Source organism: Chiloscyllium punctatum, chromosome 5 (assembly GCF_047496795.1).
Source record: "Chiloscyllium punctatum isolate Juve2018m chromosome 5, sChiPun1.3, whole genome shotgun sequence".
Lineage (NCBI taxonomy): Eukaryota > Metazoa > Chordata > Chondrichthyes > Orectolobiformes > Hemiscylliidae > Chiloscyllium > Chiloscyllium punctatum.
In genome coordinates, this window is record NC_092743.1 from 97,489,435 (window position 1) to 97,511,167 (window position 21,733).

General features: G+C 40.8%; 1 protein-coding gene across 1 annotated transcript in view; it reads right to left on the reverse strand.

Moving 5' to 3' along the window:
- The window catches only part of ofcc1 (orofacial cleft 1 candidate 1), a 306,357-nt gene that overhangs the window by 115,542 nt on the left and 169,082 nt on the right, over nucleotides 1-21,733 (reverse strand). The window contains exon 15 of the mRNA XM_072570820.1: nucleotides 21,269-21,393. Within this exon, the coding sequence (XP_072426921.1) occupies nucleotides 21,269-21,393 (125 nt within the window). The remainder of the gene's footprint in view (nucleotides 1-21,268; nucleotides 21,394-21,733) is intronic.

The window sequence follows — 21,733 nt, forward strand, 5'->3', positions numbered from 1 at the left end:
CCTGCACCACAGGATTTGGAAGCCTACATGGCTAACTCAAGGATTATTGAAAGGATCATAGTGAGTGGCCTCAGAGAGCCCAGCTCCAGGCAACTGCATCTCATCTGCCTCGACACTTTGATCTATCAGCCCTCTGGTAGCGTGGTTGGCATTGGCTCAAGGGTCATGAAGGTTCAGGTGTGTGATTTCCCTCTGGTCATGTGTTTCATTCTTGTCATATGACTGACTTGGCAAACCTCATTGATGTTTGGTTATGTTTTCACTGATCTGCAGGACAGCAGTCTGTAGGATTATAGCCAGAAGCCTCTACCCATTTTGACTCCTCATCTTTCAAAGGTTGAGGAGATGGGTGAACCTAGAGAATGCTATTTTATAAAAGTTACAGTAATTAATATTCATAGCAATGTTGAAGGATGGTTCTAATTGTTTTACCACCATTCAGGCTATTTTTAGATCCTTCTGGAAAATACTCCTATCAGTGTATAACATATAAAAGTTGCCACAAGACCAGCAAGTATTAAAAGCACAATGAGATTTTTAACTGGAAGGACAATTGAACAGCCCTAGCTTTGGCTTGTGTGAGTTATTATGGTGCAGAAGGTGGTGTTTCAGCTCACCATGTCTGTCCCGGCTCGCCAACTGTGCATCAGGAGTTAGCACAATTCCGCATTGCCCTGCACGCTACTTTTGTTTAAATAATCATTTGATACTTTCTTGAATGCCTCAGTTGACATATTCCATCATAACTCTAGACAGTTCATTCCAGACCTGAACAACTTGCTGTACGTAAGGATTCTTTTTCTCACAATACATTTACTTCTTTTGCAAATTATTTTAAATAATCTCTTTCATCTTTTTTCTGATGGGTGCAGTGCCTTCCTGTCTACGTTGGCCAGACTCCTCATAATTCAGACAACTTCTAAATCTTCTCTTAGCAGTGTTGTCCTCAACAAAAACAGTGCCAGCTTCTCCAACTATCTCCATTACTCAACGTCCTCATCACTGGCATTCTAGTGAATCTTGTTTATATTCTTTACAATGCATTCAAATCCTTCTTCAGAACTGTACATAATACTCCAGCTCAAGAATAACTATTGCTTTGTACAAGTTCAGCATAACCTCCCTGCTTTTGCATTCTATGCTCCTATTAAAAAAGCCTAGGATACTGTTTGCTTTATTTACTGCTTTCTCTATCTGTCCTGCTTCTTTGATGACTTAGGCATGTAAACACCTAGGTCTCTCAGCTCCTGCACATCCCTTAATTTACACTGGCTTTTGTATCAAAATGTATCGGCTCATTCTTCTCCACATTGAATTTCATCTGGCTCCTATCTGCTCACTCCTTCAACCTATCAACGTCCTTCAAATGTGCCACAATGTTGGCCTTACAGTTTAAAATACATCCAAGTTTTGTACCATCTGTAAACATTGAAATTGACCCCTGGATTCTAAGATCTAGACCATTCATAGAAATAAGGAAAAGCAAGGGACCCAATATCGACCCCTGGGACATATTGCTATAACCATCCTATGGCCTGATTAGCCATCACTCTTTCTTTTTTATCACTCAGCCAATTTTGTATTCACGTTGCTACTGTCCCTTGTGTGACACTGTGTTGAATGCTGATTGGAAGTCTACATGCGCCACATTTACAGCATTACCCTCATCAACTCTCTCAGTTACCTATTCAAAGAATTCTTGCAAGTTACTATGACTTGATTTTCCCATAAAATCAATGCCTGCTCTCCTTCATCGACATACATTTGTCCATGTGGTCATTAATTTCTAACAGTTTCTCCAATACTGAAGTTAAACTGACTGCTCTGTAATTGCTGCATGTATTCTCACAACCTTTTCTTTTCGAACAAGAGTGTAATGTTGGCAATCCTTCAGTCCCCTGGCCCTACCCCCAAGTTCAGAGAAGACCGAAAGATTATGGCCAGTGCATCTACATTTTCCATTCTGATTTCCTTCAATAGCTTTGGATGCATTTCATCTGGTCATGGTATCTTCTCAACTGTAAGTACCAACAGCTTATCTAATCCCACCTCCTTATCAATTTCAGACCTTTCTACCTGCTCTGTCACCATGCCCTGGCTAATATCTTCTTCCTTGGTAAAGACACAATGCAAAATATTCATTCAATACCTCAGCTGTGCCTCTGCCTCCTTGTATGAATCTCATTTTTTCATCTCTAACTGTCATTTTACAACACTTTTACTATTTCGGTGCTTATAGAAGAATTTGCGATTTCCTTTTTGTCAGCTGCCACTTTTTACACATAGTCCTTCACTTCTCTTATTTGCTTTTCCAACTCTTTGCTGAACACTTTTTATTCAGCTTATTTCTCAATTATAGTTCGAACTTGACAACCACCATAAGCACACTTTTCTGCTTTATCTTAATTTCGATCTTTTTCTTCCAGGGTACTCTGGATTCATTTTCCTTGTCTTTTGAGGAAATATACCTTGACTGTTTCCAAACCATCTCTTCCTTGAGAGTAGGTCATTGTTCAGGCACAGACTTTCCTGCCAGCAATTGGTTGCAGTCTATACAGACCTGATCAATTCCATTTGGATCTCCCCCAGTTAATTCTTCTTCCTCTGGATTGTCTATTATCCTTTACTACCTTCAACCTAACCCTTATAACATAATGTTCACTGTCCCCTAATTATTCCCTCTTGACACTTGATCTACTTAGGTAAGAACTGCTGTGCTCTTCCAGCACCACTAATCCAGTACTTGATCTACTTAGCCCACCTTGTTCCCAAGAATTAGGTCTAGCAGTGCCTCCTTTCTAAATGGACTGGATACATATTGCTGTAGAAAATGTTCCTGAATATAACCTGAGACTGCTTGCCCCTTTTTCCCTTAATACCACAACTATCCCCATTTTTATCCAGATAACTAAGGTCCTCACTATGGCTACTCTATAATTCTTGTACCTCCATTGAATTTTCTTGCAGGTTTGTTTCTCTATATCCTTCCCACTACTTAGTAGACTTAGACTACACCAAGCAATGTAATTGCACTCTTTTGTTTCTTAGCTGTAGCCAAATCAATTTTGGCCTTGAATCTCCAAGACATTCTCTTTTTCCAGTATTGCAATGGTCACGATTAACCAACACTATCATCCTTCCTCCTTTTCTTCCTTTCCTGTCATTCCTAAACATCCTGTTATTAGGAATATTGAACACCCAGCCCCGCCCTTCCATTCGCTAGGTCTCTGTTAACATCATAATTCCACAAAGAAATCTGCGCCCATAACTCACTAATCTCATTTACTCTACCTCATAAGTAGAGCCATATTAGCTCACCACTTTTGGTTGGATCTCTGAATCTCTGAAAATGTTTGTCTAGTAACTTCTCACCTGAAATGTTACTGCTCAAAATAAAATGACTTTTGCTATCAATTTCTTTGCTAGGTTTCACTGTTAAGTACTTTGGTTCTTTACATTACTCCTGATTTAACAGAGAAAATCACAGACAAAAGATCAAAATTTCATAAACTGCAATAGGCCATTGCAAAGAGAAATGAAAGACACTAACATTTCAGGTCGTAAAGTAAGTTCCTTTATACAACTGAATAGTACGATGAACAGAAGGGAAACAATACGTAGAAATCAAGATTCAAATATAGTAATTATCATCTCAAAGAATACATTTAGTGGGGGTTTTTTAATGCGGCTTTGAAAATATTGTGGGAAAGAAAGAACTTGTGGAATGAAGGAATGCAATATTAGAGACAATCTTAGTTTATCTTTTTCTAAAATTCATTCGGGGCATAAGGGTATTGCTGGCTAGGCCAGCATTTATAACCAATCTGTAATTTCCCTGACGGCAGTAAGGAGTCAACCACATTGCTGTGAGGCTGGAGTCACATGTAGGCCAGACCAGGAAAGGATGGCATTTCCTTCCCATAAAAGATATTAGCGAACCATCTGTAGCAACTTGTCCAGTTAATCCTGCTTACCTTTTCATGTCTTCTAAGTTATATTATGTTAGGATTTCCAAATGTTTTCAAGTATACTACACTTTTAGTATTGCCATTACTATTTTATCTGAAACCAGACAGAACAACTAATTGTGAACTGCAAGAGCTTGAGTGGCTCACTATCTATCTACTTTTATTACTCATGACAGGAAACACCCAGCTTCCATTCTGCATCAGTTGTCACTATGGCTCAAGAAAGCATATCAGAGAACCACACTGTCCCAGTTATTCACTAATATCAGTAGTTGTGAATTTTAATAGACATTAGGCACAAACATAACTCTGTGGGACCAAAGCAGAAATTGTTGAAGAACGCTTCAATCCCTATTGTCTTTCTTCAATTACAGCAAAACCCAAATGTATGTTTTACATGTTGTTTGAGCCGAAGATCTTAAGACCTCAGTATAACTACGGTCTGGTTTACATCTTAACAATAATGATTTGTGGTGCAACTTAATGAGAAAGAACATTGAATTAATATGCACAACCTTCAAAAGCTTGCGGCATTGTGATAAGGTGGTTGTCTGAGGCTCTGAGCTCATTTCTTGCCAATTTCCTGACAAGTAACTTAACTGAGGCAGATGCAGGAGAACCTGCTCCTTGTAGAAGGGAAGACAGCCCACTCTTGCTAGTAGTTAATGGATGAGTTTGATGGTACAAGGTCCCTATTTCACCAACTTATTCTCAAAAGGGCCAGTGATGTCAAAGACTTAGCTAGGGCTTAAGTATCAATATTCACAAAGAGTTAATCAGTTATATCCTCAGTTATTTTTTATGGTTAAGGAATCTGAGAAACTGGATGTTATCAGTGGTAAAACTGCACATTTGCCATTTGTGTTAAGGGAAGCACTGACCAGCACACAAGGATAAGGAATCACCATTGACAGTCTCAAGTCCTGCTGCCATTGAGATATAGATATTGAGAAAGTTGCTTGGTGTTATGGGGAACACTTGGGAGTGACTGACAGCATTAAGAGTGCCAAAATGCAAGAACTGTGACAAGTTAATCTCGAGATTAAGAATATATTTGTTTCAGCTATTCTGCAGGATTTGGAACTCATGAGTGTGTAATAAAACAGCTTGCGTTCTGAGTGTGAAACATGGCTTTATAACAATATTAATAGTCCCTCTTATGACCTGAAATAGAAACATAGAACAGTACAGTACAAGAACAGGTCCTTTGGCCCACCATTTCTGTGCCAATCATGATCCCATCTGCCTGCACATGACTATAACCCTCTATTTCCTGCCTGCTCATATATCTGTCTAAATGCTGTCATATCTGCTTCTAGGTAAAAACAATGACTGCAGATGCTGCAAACCAGATTCTGGATTAGTGGTGATGGAAGAGCACAGCAGTTCAGGCAGCATCCAAGTAGCTTTGAAATCGACGTTTCGGGCAAAAGCCCTTCATCAGGAATCTTCTACCATGTCCACTGGCAGTACATCCAAGGCACCTACTACACTATGTAAAGAACATCTCCTTTAAACTTTCCCTCTCTCACCTTAAGCCTATGCCCCTTAGTATTTTACATTTCCACTTTGAGGGAAAGAAATTCTGACTGTCCACCTTATCCATACCTCTGATAGTTTTATATATTTCCATCAGGGTGCCCCTCAGCTGCCAATGCCCTACCAAAACAATCCAAGTTTGTCCAACAACACCTGATAACTAATACACTCCAATCCAGGCAACATCCTGGTAAATCGCTTCTGCACCTTCTCGAAAGCTTTCCCAAGTGTGGCAACCAGAACTCAACACAGTATTTCAAATGTGGCCTGACCAGAGTCATATATAGTTGCAACATGACTTATCACGTTGATAAACAGATGGTTGTGTCTTCTCTATATCTGCTTAATGGAGTGGGGGATGAGCCTAAACGTGGCCAGATCAACATTTTTTCTCTAATCTTCTGACACCACCTTTGTATCAAAAGAGATTGGAAGCTTGTAGTCAGTGTCTCTGCAATTTGTACCCTTATGCCTCTCAATATCCTCCAGTCCTGATGAAATCAACTTTAAGTATAGCTTTCTGAATACCACCCCTTGATTACATTTAGCCCATTTAGTGTCTCAACTACCTGCCAATTTCTTACAACTTTGGTAGCATCTTCTTCATGGAATAACAGTTCATTGGAAATCATGAGAAGTGCTGGACAAAGCAAGAGGACAGACCTGTTCCCATTGCCAGGAGGTTTAATAATCAGACAGCACTTATTTAGGATGAATGACAAAATAACCAAAGAAGTCATGAGCAAAAACATTCTTACAAGTGATTGGTTAGGATCTAGAATGCATTGCCTGAGACTGTGGTAAAGGCATGTCCAGTAAGAGTTTCAAAAGAGAATTGGATGATTGTCTGAAGACAGAATACTTCTAGAGCTACAGGGAAAAGATTAAGGAGTGGGGGAGTGGTGGGGGGGGGAGGTGGGGGGGTGTCTCCCAAGCTAAACTGCTGTTGCATAGAGCAGACATGAACAGAATGGGCTGAATGGTCTGCTTCTACACACTAACCCTTCTATGATTCTACAATTTATCTGATTTGATTTGATTTGATTGTCACATACCTAAGCACAGTGAAAAGCTTTGTTTATGAACAGTATAGGCAGATCATAGGAAGCAAGGACATACAGAGCATAGGTTAAAACAACTTGGACAGAGTGAGGCATACAGCTTACACCACACAGGACATACGTGAAGCAAGGTCAACATTAACAAGATTAACATTATTAGAAATTAGAGAGTTCATTCATCAGTCTAATGACAGCAGAGAAGAAGCTGTTCTTGAATCTGTTGGTGCATGTGTTCAAGCTTCTGTATCTTCTGCCTGATGGAAGAGGTTGTAGGAGAGCATTATTGGGATGTGATGGGTCTTTAATGATGTTGGCAGCCTTTCTGCAGCACTGAGAGGTGTAAATGGAGCCCATGGATGGGAGTTTGGCATCTGGGCTATGCACACAACCTTCTGTAGTTTCCTACGGGCCTGGGCATAGCAGTTGCCATACCAAGCCATTATGTACCTGGATAGTATGTTTTCTATGGCCCAGTTAAAAAAGTTGGTGAGAGTCCTTATGGACATGCCAATTTTCCTAAACTACCTGAGAAAGAAGAGGCATTGATGCACCTTCTTGACATCACATGTACATGGGATGTCCAGGACAGACTGTCGGTTATTGCTACGCTGAGGAACTTGATGCCATCAACTCTCCTGACCTTTGTGTTGTAGATGTAGATGGGGGCGTGTTCTCCTCATTTCTTTCGACATTCAGAGAGACATTGTTATCATTGCATCATGTCACCAAGCCCTCTATCCCCTTCCTGTATTCTGATTTATTGTTGTTTGATATCTGTCCTACCACAGTAGTGTCATCAGGAATTTGCAATTTGGCAACACGGTTGTGGGTGTAGAGTGAGTACATTAGGGGGCTGAGAACGCATCCTCGAGGGGACTCCAGTGTTGAGGATCATTATGGAGGAGGTGCACTTGTCTATCTTCACTGACTGCGGTCTGTGGGTCAGAAAGCTAAGGATCCAGTTACAGAGGATGGAGCCCAGACCTAGGTCTTGGAGTTTTGAGGTCAGTGCAAGAGGATAATGGTGTTCAAAGCGGCCACTATAGTCAATGAGCAGGAGCCTGACGTAGGTGTCCTTATTGTTCAGATGTTCCAGGGATGAGTGCAGGTCTAAGGAAAAGCCATCTGCTGTGGACCCGATAATGTCAGTTATCAAACTGTAGGGGATCATGGCAGGCTGGCAGACCAGAGTTGATGTGGGCCATGACCAACCTTTCAAAGCACTTCAGGATTATGGAGGTCAGAGCCATTGGGTAGAAGTCATTAGGCATGTTGCATGTGCTTTCTTAAGTATGAGGATGGTGGTAGTCTACTTAAAGCAAGTGAGGATTTCAGCTTGTTGGAAGGAGAGGTTGAAGATGTCGTGAATACCTCCGCCGGCTGGTCTGTACAGGATCTAAGTATACAGGCCAGGGTATCCATCCGGTCCTGTCGCCTTCCTTGGATTGTTTCTCAGGAAGATCAATCTGACGTTTGCAGCGGTAACTGAGGGAACAGGTGCCTCTGGGGCTGTTGGGGCAGATGCCACCGTGCTACTAACATTCTGCTCAACTGAATACAGAAAGCATTGAGCCCATGAGGGAGAGATGTGTCTTTCAGAGCTATCTTGCTCTGCTTCATTTTGTATCCTTTTAGGTTGTTTCGGCCTTGCCATTGGCTTTGGGTGTCCGTATGTCAGTTTGGGCCTCTGCCCTAGTCTGGTACTGTCTCTTGGCATCTCTGATGGCTTTGTGGAGGTCATATCTGGATTTTCTGTGTAGGTCTGGGTTGTCTGACTTGAATGCTGCCCGCGTGGTCTTCAGTAGGCAGTGGGTTGCCCAGTTCATCCAAGTTGGGGAACACCTGGATTGGCATTTTTGTTATGCAGTCCTCTGCGCATTTACTAATTAAATCTGTGACGGTGGTAGCATACTCATCTAGGCTTTCTGCTGAGTACTTGAACACAGTCCAATCCACTGATTCCAAGCAGTCCCAGAGATGCTCTTCTGTTGCCTTGGACCAGCATTGTATTTCTTTCTGTGAAAGATCCTTCCGTTTCAGCTTGTGCCTGTAAGCTGGGAGGAGGACTACAGCATTTTCTGAAGTGCTGCTCATCCAATTCATTACAGAGTTGGCCAAATGCACTCTCAACAGTAGTTCTAATACGATCCACTTCATGCCAGAATCGTACCTTCACATCAAATTACAAAATGAGGAGAGGCCATATTTCCTCATGTTAATACATCATCGTACCAGGTTGAAATTCAAGTTTGACTGCTGCCTCCTTCCATTTGTCCTTCTTCCAAGCATTTGCTACTTATGTTCCTTGTAGAACTCTGTTTCCAAAAAACCTCGACTCCTGAGTCTGTTGTTCTAACTCTTTCTGTTCAGATGTTCAGAACCAGTTATAGAAGGCTACCTAGCGACGCCGGGTCCAACAACTGTACAACATTATGTGAGAGTTATCTACTGACTGCCAAATTAGGTTAATAGATTTATTTGTTTCTATAATCTATAAAGAAGCATTATCAAAGTTACCTCACCAATATCTTAAATTAGCTATTGTCTCAGACACTGCCTCTTTATTTCAACTTGAATGGATACACATTTAAAATAACAATATTTTCCAGTTCTTGTCGATGAGAAAACAATCAACAGGGCCTTTCTTTGGTCCACAACAAAACTGTCAGATGAATTTGTCGCTAAAAAGGGATGAGGTTATTTTCTATGTAGCACAAGTATATCAGCATTAGACAGTGTGGTAGCTCTCTTTCACAGTAAACCAGGTCTGGTGCCTCCTCAATATATCAACATGACACTAAAAGTGAGGAATTCATTTGCCATAGTGGTGGTATCCCTCTCTCTACGCCAGAGCCCTGGGTTCAAGTTCTACATCAGGACTTACAGGCCATGGGAGGTAAGTTTGTAATGTGGCCAAAAGGTTGATTGTCAGCTTGGTAACCCTTCCAAAATGCCTGATAGCAAGCAGCAAGAGTAGAAGAATCTTCTGTTCAGACATCTTTCAGAAGTAAAAGGCAAATCACTGCAGGACTTTGCTGGTACATGTGGATCAATCCAATGGAAAGCCATGGCCCAACCCTTGGATATAAGGACAGAAGGAAATTTGAAGAAATATAGTTTCATTTACAGCAGACCACAAACGGCTACAGTCTTTTTGTCATCTATTCTGCCTTAGTTATCTACAGTTGCATCACTTTATTTTTCTCAAACCATCACTTTAAATAGTTAACTTCATGAAAATTGAGCCTCTGTCCAGTTTTGTCAGGACATGCCCAATCTAAAACAGCATCAGTTTTTAAATGTGCACATTCCTATCACCTTTCTTCTGTTGGATTATATATGATACAAATAAATAATTTAGAAATACTGCTTCTAGCTGGGGTTTTGACACAACCTTCAGTCTTTGGTCAAAAAATTGATGTTTCTATCTGTGGTTTGCAAAAAAGCTAACTTATATGTATTCCATTCAATTCCCATAAGGATTCACCTAAGTGATTATTTCAACTTGCTAAGCATGTACATGAAAAATAACAGCTGGTCAGGTGTGCCTTACAGATGGGTGGTGTGTGTTGCCCCTTGGTTGACTGTGGGTCACTGCGTCTATAAACGATGAGACCATGAGTGCACATCCAAGCCCCAAAATCTCAAGGGATCTGACATACATCTGAAAAGTATTCCTGACTAGTTGCTATTCTACGCAATATGCACAAGGCATTTTTTTAACCTTGTTTCCACAAATAACAAAAATTAGCCAATGGCAAAATCAGACTGAGTGAATTATAAAGGTTAAGAAGCTCCCAGTAAAGAACAATGACTGCGTGAAGTCACCAACGTAATGAAATGGGCCTGTTTTGACCTATTTAAAGCCCATCTGTACTTGAAGGGTTAATGTGAATATTAAACAAAATAGTTTAATTACCATTGGGAAGTGACGTAAGGTCACATAGCCAGTAGCAGTTGGTTCTCTCTAGCAGCTTCATGTCGGAGGTGAAGACTTGAACTGTATATAGTCAGTATTTATTATGCTCAAATAAAAAAGGTAATGTATCATCCTACGTAAAAAGATTCCTGTAACAGTTACCAGACTCTTTCTCATACTCGACCATAGTGTACAGTGGCAGCAGGTGAATAGGTAATAGAAAAGAATAACAGCCGATATTCAAACAGCATGAGAACAGTAATGAAAAAACGAGGAACTAGAGCAGAAGTCATTGTCATTATCAAAATCCTCTGAGCAGGTTACAGGCCCTCAAACAGATTGTACAGTGGTGGAACTGTGTCAGAGATTCACAAGACGTTGTACCACATTAGGACTAGCTACCCAGCAACAAGGAACAGATCAGCACTCTCTCTGCAATGGGAGGCTGCAGATGATATCCCTAGTCAGACAGAAATTGATGAGCATATAATAAAGCATTTGATGCCTTTTTCAGATTCAGAAAAGTCACCATTCTTGAGCGAGTAAAGTTTAATAAATCTACCGAGGATCAGAGTGTCAATGCATACGTTTCTACCACTGACAGAAAGTTGTGAATATGCAAACTTAGAAGAAGAAATAATGTAAGATCCAAATATCACGTGGGTGTTCCATGAAAAACTGTTGTATTTTTGAGAGATAATTAATGTTGTTGATGTCCATTCAGTTTATCAGGCAAGCACAGGATTGAAAATAACCATCCAATAATTCAAGATGACAAGGAGAATTATCAGCAAAAACATGACTGGTGCTGCGAAGTTCATTTAGCTCCAGAGTAAAAACTTGGTGGCACAGAAATGGGGGGGAAGTGTGAAGAAGAGACAGCAGCCACCATTAACCAGTGTTATCTGTCTGGCAGGAAAAGGTCACCAGTGTGAAAATTGTGCCATCAGTACTGCAGAATGCCACTTCCGTAAAAAAAACACATCTTTTATAAAGAAAAAACAGTGCGTCACAGCAACTAGCTTGCATTTCATAAACAAAAAGAGCAAAAAGAGCCTAAAGATTTTATAGCTGAAATTCCACAACTGTTCAAAGGTCTTGTGAAGCTAAACACAGCTTGTCATATCACATTAAGTCCTGGAGCAAAACCTGTGCATTTGTTTATATTGAGAAAGGTTCTTCACCTACTGATGAAGAAGGCAAATCAAAAATTGACTTAATGTTCCAAAGACTTAGCTCATCTGCAGCAAAACCAATAAGTTTCAGGGAAGTTTCCAGTAATTAAAACCAAAAAAATGCAATATTTACCAAACTCTCTCCTTGAGCCAATTAAAGCATTTCATCCATTTACAAAGAGTTAAAATATGGGCCCTAACTTTGGCAGGAGAAGTGCAAGTATTACCAAAACAAATACAAAAGCATGCTTAAAATGTGCAATTTACAGAGATAATATTTAAAGCAGACACAATCCAAATCACAAATCACTCCGTATATGTTATAGAACTAATCCTACAGCTGAAGGATGACCTAGCAGAACAGGGTTAATGGAGCAGAGGTGGAGGAAATGTTTCTGCTTGTGAGGGAGTCCTAAACTAAGGGTCATAAACGCATGATAGTTACTCGTAAGTCCAAAAGGGAATCTGAAAGAAACATCTTTACCCAGAGTGTGGTGAGAATGTGAAACTTGCTACTGAAAGGAATGGGTTAGGTGACCAGCAAAGATACATTTAAGGGACAGCTGGATACGTAATGAGAGAGAGAGGAATACAGGCCCATATGATGGAGTGACTGGGTAGAAGGAATTTTATATGGAGTATGAGTACTTTATGTACCAATTAGTTCAATGGCCTCTTTCTGCACTGTAGGTTCTAGGTAATATGAAAATACTGAACCACCAGATTTATTGAGATTCAAACATTGCCACTAAGTTGTCAGAAATAAAGATTTAACAGATTAAGCAGAGCAAAGAGTGATGATACAGATGTTGTCACAAAACCACGTGGTCACATTGTACAATTATAGTGCAGTACGTTGATTTAGATGCACTTTAATAATTTGGTTATGTTTCTGACACCTCAATGTATTCCCTGCTGCAACTGGCTGGTTATTTATATTACCGTACAATAAACAAATCTGAATAACATGAATAAAGTTCGGCGAAAGAACGCACCTATTTGGATGAGTGAGTGCACCGTAATGAATACCAATCAGTGTGTAAGAGACATTATACAACTGTCTTGACAGGGGGAGAAATTAATTATGCTGACAATACTTTACTCATTTTCTTATGTTTTCTTTGCACATAAGATTTATTCATGCATTTACAATACACAGCCTGGAAAATAACGTGCCTCACATTAATCAAAAACTGCAGACAAATAAGTAATCCCTACGCCAAAGGGCCTGGCTTCGGTTTTGATATTACTACAATTGCAATGGAATCCAACAACAAGCCAGGCAGTAAAGTGGAGATTAAGCTTCTACCCAGAAAAAAACAGATTTTTATTTCCTGTGCAAATATTCAAATCATAAGCACCTAAACCCAGATATGGAATTAGGTCATTGTCTTTCCAAAATGATTGGAAATGCACGCTTAACATACTCAGTACTGCTACCTGCTTAGAAGAACTCATCTAAACAGAATCCATTCCTTTCTTTTCACTAGCAAGCAAACAATGCAGAATAAATCGCATCACAGGCAAGGTGATGATCCTGAAGGAGGCCTTCCATTCTCATGTCCAGATAATTAGATTGACCAGGCTTTACCAAATTCTAAAGCTTACTTATTCTAGTCAGCCATCTCACGGATTAAGGGTCGGACAGATGATTTCATAACTGCACGAGAAAGTCATTACTCTTAAACCAATGATGAGCACTGGTATTTGGAGTGGCAGCTTAACTTTCCTGAGCTGCTTTTGTCAAATTGAACACCTGGAAACAGCCTTTAAGCAAACATCTCTCACATTAGTCTGATGGTGCCGAAAAGGCTGTTACATTTTAAACTCAAGTTTATGAAGCAGCTGGAATTGGTCCCATACACTGCTATGTATTTTAAATCCACAGTCCAACACCGGCACCTCCAAATCACATTTTATATCTGGTTTTAAAGTGCAAACAAATAAGTGAGCGTCTATGTTGTGCTTTGAAGTTAGCACCAAGATTTCTTTGGAATGATGCTGCTCTTCAAACAATTACTGACAAATGACTTCTGATCATCTTTTAAAACAAAACAAAGAAATGCAGATGCTGGAAATCTGAAAGACAAACAGAAATTGCTGGAGAAACTCAGTAGGCTGGCAATCTCTGTGTAGAGAAGGCAGAGTTGACGTTTTGGGTCCAGTGACCCTTCGTCAGAACAGCTTCTGAGTTTTGAGTTCTGGACCCAAAACATGCACTCTGCTTTCTCTCCACAGAGTCAAGATTAGTGTGGTGCTGGAGATGCACAGCAGGTCAAGCAGCATCCGAGGAGCAGGAAAATCAACATTTCGGGCAGGAGCCCTTCGTCAGGAATCAGAAATGCTGCCGGAATGCTGAGTTTCTTCAGCTATTTCTACTTTTGCGTCCTCCATATTTTATTATTGATTGAGCTAATTTAAATTATCTTATATCTGTAATCAAGGCCTAAATAATATTCATGAGTGTAGTCTTTCCATCAGTCATGATGACATCCACAAGACAATAAGGTCATTTTTACAGCAGGTAAATGAAATGGGACTTCAGCACAGATGTTTTAACAACACGATGCACTGCAGCACAAGTATGTTTCTGACACGTACTGAGTGACAGCAAACATTGATATTTGTACATATTATTCGACACGTAGAAAAATCTGGTGTTTAATTTGCAATTCAAATACCTTTAAAAGCAAAATCTTCAAAATGGTACTGATTTCTAAAGATTTTCTCAATGGGATCAGCAATTTTCACAATGTATTGTTAGGGTACACATAGAAGATAGTAACACAACAGAATAGTTTTGCTAAAGGGGAATTGTAATGCAACAGTGATGCCAAACTGCATACTCTTCATTTTATTTAACTGTTAGTTATTCAGTATTCCTGAGTAGACACAGACACTATGGGCTGGGCTTTCTAAGTTATTCAGGGGTCTTGCTGTTGGGACCAAAAACATGAACCGATCCTGCAGTGCCACAGCAACAGGACTCGGAACAGCAGTTTGACAGCATTTGCCAATGGACAAGCCACCAACGAGACCACTGTCCAATTGAACCACCTTTGAGGGCTACTGGAGAAATCAGAAGTGTGGCAGATGTGGTGAAAATCCTGACATAGACGGTACCAGCACCGCATCAGGGCAGGTGACCAAAGGTCTGGTTTAAAACATAGGTCATAGAATCATAGAGTCATAGAGATGTACAGCATTGAAACAGACCCTTCGGTCCAACCCATCAATGCCGACCAGATATCCCAACCCAATCTAGTCCCACCTGCCAGCACCCGGCCCATATCGCTCCAAACCCTTCCTATTCATACATCCAGCCAAATGTCTCTTAAATGTTGCAATTGTACCAGCCTCCACCACATCCTCTGGCAGCTCATTCCATACACGTACCACTCTCTGCGTGAAAATGTTGCCCCTTAGGTCTCTTTTATATTTTCCCCTCTCACCCTAAACCCATGCCCTCTAGTTCTGGACTCCCCGACCCCAGGGAAAAGACTTTGTCTATTTATCCTATCCATGCCCCTCATAATTCTGCAAACCTCTATAAGGTCACCCCTCAGCCTCCGACGCTCCAGGGAAAACAGCCCCAGCCTGTTCAGCCTCTCCCGACAGCTCAGATCCTCCAACCCTGGCAACATCCTTGTAAATCCTTTCTGAACCCTTTTAAGTTTCACAACATCTTTCCGATAAAATTGTATGCAATATTCCAACAGTGGCCTAACCAATGTCCTGTACAGTCGCAACATGACCTCCCAACTCCTGTACTCAATACTCTGACCAATAAAGGAAAGCATACCAAATGCCTTCTGAGAGAGGTGAAGGAGTGAGGTTTGGAGAGGGAATTCCAGAGCTGAGATTATTGAAAGCTTGGCTGCCAATGTTGGGACACAGGACAGCAGTGTTGGAACTATGTGGAGATCTTACAGGATTGCAGGGGTGGATTTGAAATGAAGGCAAAGCAGCAGAACATTCACATTTAGGGGTCCTACCACCTAGTCCTGTCTCTCTTAAGTTTAATAGTCTTGTTCACATGGAAAAAGGCACAAAGTGACCCAGGAAAATGGGACCATTCTGGCAGATGATCATAAAAGGCCGCAGTGAAATGCTGAGGGATAATCTCTGTGCTAAGAGTTAGAACATCAAGCATTACCTGCACTCTTTTATAAACTAAACACATGTCAGCTCTTCAAAATTCACAGACACTTATGACAGCATGGCTTTATAGTGTATAAAATCAGGTTTCACTAAATATTGACTCAACTTGCTGTGAATCCATGTGATTCAGTCCAGACTACAATTTCAATGACTAAATTATTCTTCACGTCTGAATGCTCACCTCTTTATGACTGGATAACAGACCCCTAGTTATCGGGTGTGGGAACCATATGTATCTAACAATATAATTCTGTTCAGGAAGCCAAAATCTTTAATGATCACTGTGCTGCCACAACTCATTCCAAGATCCTGGTATAATGCAGAAAAATGTTCAAACTGACAGGCTTTATTTCCTTTAAGAATTTGAGTGACTACAGTACACAGGGTAAGCTTTAGAGCCCACAGCTGTGTTAAAAGTCATATTCATGGCCTGAGACCATTCTCCTCATCATTTTTTTTGCCCACACATTTCTGGGTACAATTAACAATCCACGACCACCTAACTGGGCAGCAGAGATTAAAGCTGACCAGTGTTTCACATCATTAAACTATTGGTGATATATAACATACTTGGATTTCAAAGGAATGCTAATAGCATTTTAATCCTAATACGTTCAAATCTCTCCACGTTGTGGTATTAATGAACTTCTGTAACTTTATGGAATTGGTATGAATTGTACAAGTAAAATCTTGAACTTTCAAAATACAGGTGCGTATATGCATATTTTCAATGATTGCATATATCTAGTGTCTTTAACCAATTGCTGTACTAAGATTTAGATGTAACAGAAAGAAAAAATTCAGCGAGTATGATATTAGTCAATAAGTTGCCCTTACGGCATAGTAATTTTTCAGCTTCGTGTGTAAATATCACTTAAATGTTATGAGAAAATACAGTTGCCCAAGGTAAACCTTAGTCTCATTAATCCAGAAAACTTATTTGATGGGGACACTATTCTATAGCATTACACAAAGTATGACACATAACAATATAAATGTAACCATGCTTTGTTTTTGCGATGTACAGGATTTCCCTAAAGTCTTCGCCGTTGTGTGTAAGATGCTCGGTTTGCTTTGAAAAACTGAACCAGCAGCGATGCAGGAAACGTGTAAATAAGATTGAGTAAAGCCAAGAAAAAAAAAATGAAAGGAAGAAAGAAATTTGCATTTTTACTGCATCTTTTGTGAGCTCTGTACATCCCAAAGCATGTCACAGTCAATGAAGTAATTTTGAGGTGTCGACACAATTGTAATATAGCAGCCACTTTCTATACAGCAACCACCCACAAACCACACCGTGACGATAAACAGAAAGTCTAATCACAGGCATGAGTTATACATTGGTAGGACACTTGCTTGATCTATTTCTGGAATTATTTATATCTACCTGAGGAAGAAGAGAGGTCTGAGTTTAACAGGTCATGTAAAAGGTGGTGCCTCCAACAATGCAACACTCCCTTGGTCTAGCTATTTCATACATGTCTCTGGAATGAGACCTTAATTCCCAGTCTTTCGACTGAAGAAGTAAAGACATGACAGGAGACAATTGTGTTCGCCAAAAGCCTTTCAATCTAAACCCAATTTCCAGTATTTCAAAATGAAATTTCAGGCAATGAACTCTGGACCCCAGCTATTCTTTTGGTGACCAGATTTCTGCTTAACTGCACAATAATTCTTCTACTATTTACTATATATTTACACCTGCCTAGTTACTGATCTCTTTGCTGAGGGATGAGGCCCTTTCTAGCCAGACCTCTCCTGACTTCTTAACAGTTAAAATTTTCTATTCCTGACAACATTCTTGTCAATCTCTTCTGTGCCCTCCTCCAGGGTGATCGTCCCTCTCTACAATGATCTAAAAAAGTGGACGTGTATACACTACATCAGCTATAGACTAACCAGTGAATAGCGTCCTGCATTTCTCTAAAATGTCATTCCGATGTAGCTTGCTTGATGCTGAAGTCCCAGAGACTGACAATCATCAAAGGCCAAGGGTGATCAGGAGCTGCAGGGGGGTGGGGTGTCAGAGAACCAAATCACAATGACATCCACGGCATTAGCAACTCAGACTGTGTCTGAGAGGTCTGTGGAACCCCCTTGTTCTACTGAGACCCACAAAAACAATTTGGAAATTTGCCTGGAGGAGTTCTCTGGCTCCGTCAGCAGTAAAACCGGTCAGAGACTGGACAAGGCACACTCCTACTACTTGTTATAGCATGCCAACTGGGATCCTGTGTGCACCAGGGAAGTGTAAATTATATTTTAAACAGAGCCCACTGCCTGAAGTAAAAAAGACATCACACTCTCAGAGACAGACAGTGGGCCCCAATGTCAATGCAATGAAGACAACGGGCAGAATCATACAGGGGCCTAAATAATGTGGGCTACGGTGGGAAATGTGGCAGAGCCACACCAGACATCCACCGAGGCTTACTTCAATGTCAGGGACAACTCGCTGCATCTTTTCAGCGAACTCTGGTCGCCGAGGCAAGATTGTCGCTAGGCAGCAGTGAGTTGCGTATTAAGGGGATTATTCCTTGTTAGACATCTGATTAACTGCCTGTCTTGCCTTATTAATATGCAGCTTCCCATCCTACCATCCGCCGCGAGCAAACTAGACACTGAGAATACAGTCAGAGCGAATCCCTGGTGACTTCAGCTCACCGCTGGCTGTGAGGAGCATATCCATGTTGCTCAGCAACAAGCAGCATCTCAAAGCATGAGCCCTTGGCACCAGTCGCATGCACCCCTGTCCATAGACACCAGCATCGACATTTGACAACCCCTTAGGATCCTCACAACACTTCTCTGATAGACTTAAAGGATGCTTAGGAAGCACCAGAAACCATTATTGAAAGGCTGCTGCAAGGACATTTTGTGTGCAGGGACAGATTCCCCAGCTCACAGTCTGGACCTGGCTGTATCACAGAGGTGCTCATTTGCTCTCTGATTCCTCACTCAGATAGTGTCTACTGTAGGTAGGTGGGGCACAGAGCTTGTTGTATGGGCCACATCGGGACATCAATCGAACAGCGATAGCATGTGCCAGCTGCCTGCACAGCTAACATACTGCATGTTTATTCAATCAAATGGCCAGGTCTGAAAGTTTGGGAGTTGGTCCTCAGTCCAGACATGGGGCAGCAACTGTCAGCCGCATGGACTTAGAATATCAGCCATAAAGTCTTGGTAGTGTCGGTCAGAAACACAGTCCACATGCTATCCAGGAGCTTGAACCATGGTCAGTTAGTCATTTGGACTGCCCATAATCTGGAGATATGTCTGATTACAATCTATGTAGTAGGCAATGGTCAGTCCCTTAGAGTCATTACAAGTAGTCAAGAGGATTCATACATTGTCATTCAGGTAGCTGTAAAGAAGATAGTCAGGAATCTGGTCAGTCACATCTAGAGGAATGCTTGCCAAAACCGACCATACTTTGTGAAAACTCCAAGTCTGCTGTGGGAGGCAAAGACAATAATTTCATCAGCTGTCATATAAGAATCACGATGGGCTCTCCTGAATGCCTTGATTAGTGGAATGTTTGATGTGGGTCTGGAATGGGAAATGGGAATTGGCTTGTTGAACGTCTCAATGTTTAGAGGCGTGTATGCAGGGCAATCAATCAATGTCTGGATGAGAACCAAGAACTTGTCTTGCTTCTTATGTTTCAAACAGAGTTCATTTCCAGCAAGAGTCACGTGCCCAATCACTGGTGGGATGGTGGTCACTGTGGCTGCTTTCCTCAGAAGGCAAAAGCAGATGAAGGAGGGCAAGGGCTGACATAATTCCAGGAACAACTGTAGGCCCTGCAGAGGATGAGGAGCACCCAGCTCAGGGAGAGAATGAGGCCAGAAGGGCCCATCGGGATGTGTCAGAGGTCCTGAGATTTTCACCTTGGACACATTTCCTGAGGATGAGTGAAGTGCAGTGTCGATGTGGGCTCTATATGTCCCAGGATACTCTGACAGAACAACGTCAGATGGTGGATCAAGACATGAGGTCTGCAGGAGTTGGGGAGCCATCTTTTCCCTGTGATGGTGACGGTGACAGCTGTTTTGAACATTGTGTGACTAGCTTCTTCCTGGAATGACTGCTGCATCTATGCATTTGTTTGTGTTCACTTTTGCTGGCTGTAAATGAAAGTGCATATTTCGGATTGTCTGATTCTTTGCCTCTATGTGATATTTCCCTAGTGGACAATAACAAACTGCAGGTCTCCAGTCAGCATTAGGGAGTGAGTCATTGTGACGCAGGGATGTGAAGATGATCTGGAAGTAGGACGTGGAAACTGAGGAGCCTGCTGGTTAAACAGTGATTGAAGTGAGAGAATGGGGTTGTATGTGTCAGGGAATGTCAGCCATATTAGCTCAGTGATGTGAGTAACACGGCTTTCAGTTTGCTGTCCACTATATTGATGGTGAGGGGCAATGTTGGATTGCCAACGCTTATCCAGGTAATATGGTGGTTTTTAAAAATGATACAGGTCTTTTGGCAGAAGTCGGTGAGTGATGAATTATCCAGGGCATGTTTTAGAGATAAGATGGAGCTAGAATCGGAAGTGAGAGGGCACTACTGGGGCAGGTCAGGTCGTTAATGAGGCAAATGAGGTAAGATACAGCAAGAGAGATTTCGCTAGGCTGCATGGTAAAAAAGCCTCCAAAAGAACTTACTGGAACTGACACAGCAGGAAAAAAATCTAAGGTTCAGCCCGTTAAGTCTCGCAACATTATTTTTTTGAAGCTTCTACTTCCCAGTAATGAAGATCTTGTTGAGTTATATCAACACCCAAAGACATCGGTAGGTATGAAATCTGGCATCTGCAATAAATATGAGCTGGCTCCAATATTACACATTACAAAAGGATTCTGTTGCTTGAGCACGTATTTCTGCTTCTACTGAAATTCTTCACAGAAAGGTAACACAATAAACAGCTACTGAACATTTTCAAGATTTCACAGTTCCAAGCAATATTAGACAGATTCTAACACTTAATTTAAATACTTAATATGAGGAGGTGTATTAAATGAAGATATTGGAACTGAAAATAACAAAAATAACAATCCAAATCCTTTACTTTTCCAAATTCAGCCTGGTTTGCACATTGTTAAGGCAAGTACGTAACCATTTTTCTTCATACATTCAGGATTTAAAGGTCAGAAATGCTTTCTTTTTGACAATAGCCCTTTAACTTTTTCACTCTTGAATTAAGCTAATCTAATTAAGATGATTTTTTTAACACTGATCTTTGAGTCAGTCAAAGAACAGGCAGTTTAATCCCCAGCTTTGAGCTTCCTAACCAGATAAAAAGGAAGCCTATTAAACTTAATTGCACGTGCCAAAAGGATAACTTAGGTAAAAGTACTGAAAGAATGTCTGTGGAGAAGAAGCACACATTTTAAAGTGCAGTTTGTTTTTATCAATGGCAAGTTTGGAAGTAACACTCACAAGACAGAGAATCGGTATTGATCCTGGTCCTCCAGGTATGGGAGCACCTGTGGAAATCTGTCTTTCTCAACAGGACTCTGACACTTAGCTTCGGTATGGAATTCAAGCCGATTATGAGGAATAGCCTGAAAACAAAAAAAAACATCAATCTGCCAAAAATTGTTGATACAACATCAACATCTTCAATGAAGAAAACCATAGGCATGTTGAAGGGCAAATTTCAAGCAGCTACCTGATCAAATTAAGCACTTGGGAAAATAACCATATAACATTTTTAATCTCCCTTTTGTGGCGTTTTCACCTATGCTATAAGGGTATTCTTAATACCTCACAGAATAAAAGATACATACTTTTCAATGTTGTTTTAAAAAGCATCCAAGTAATTGGAAGTCCACACAAACTCTACTGCTTGTTCATCATTATATTAACAGAATGAGTAAAAAGACATATATGAAGTAACAAGCT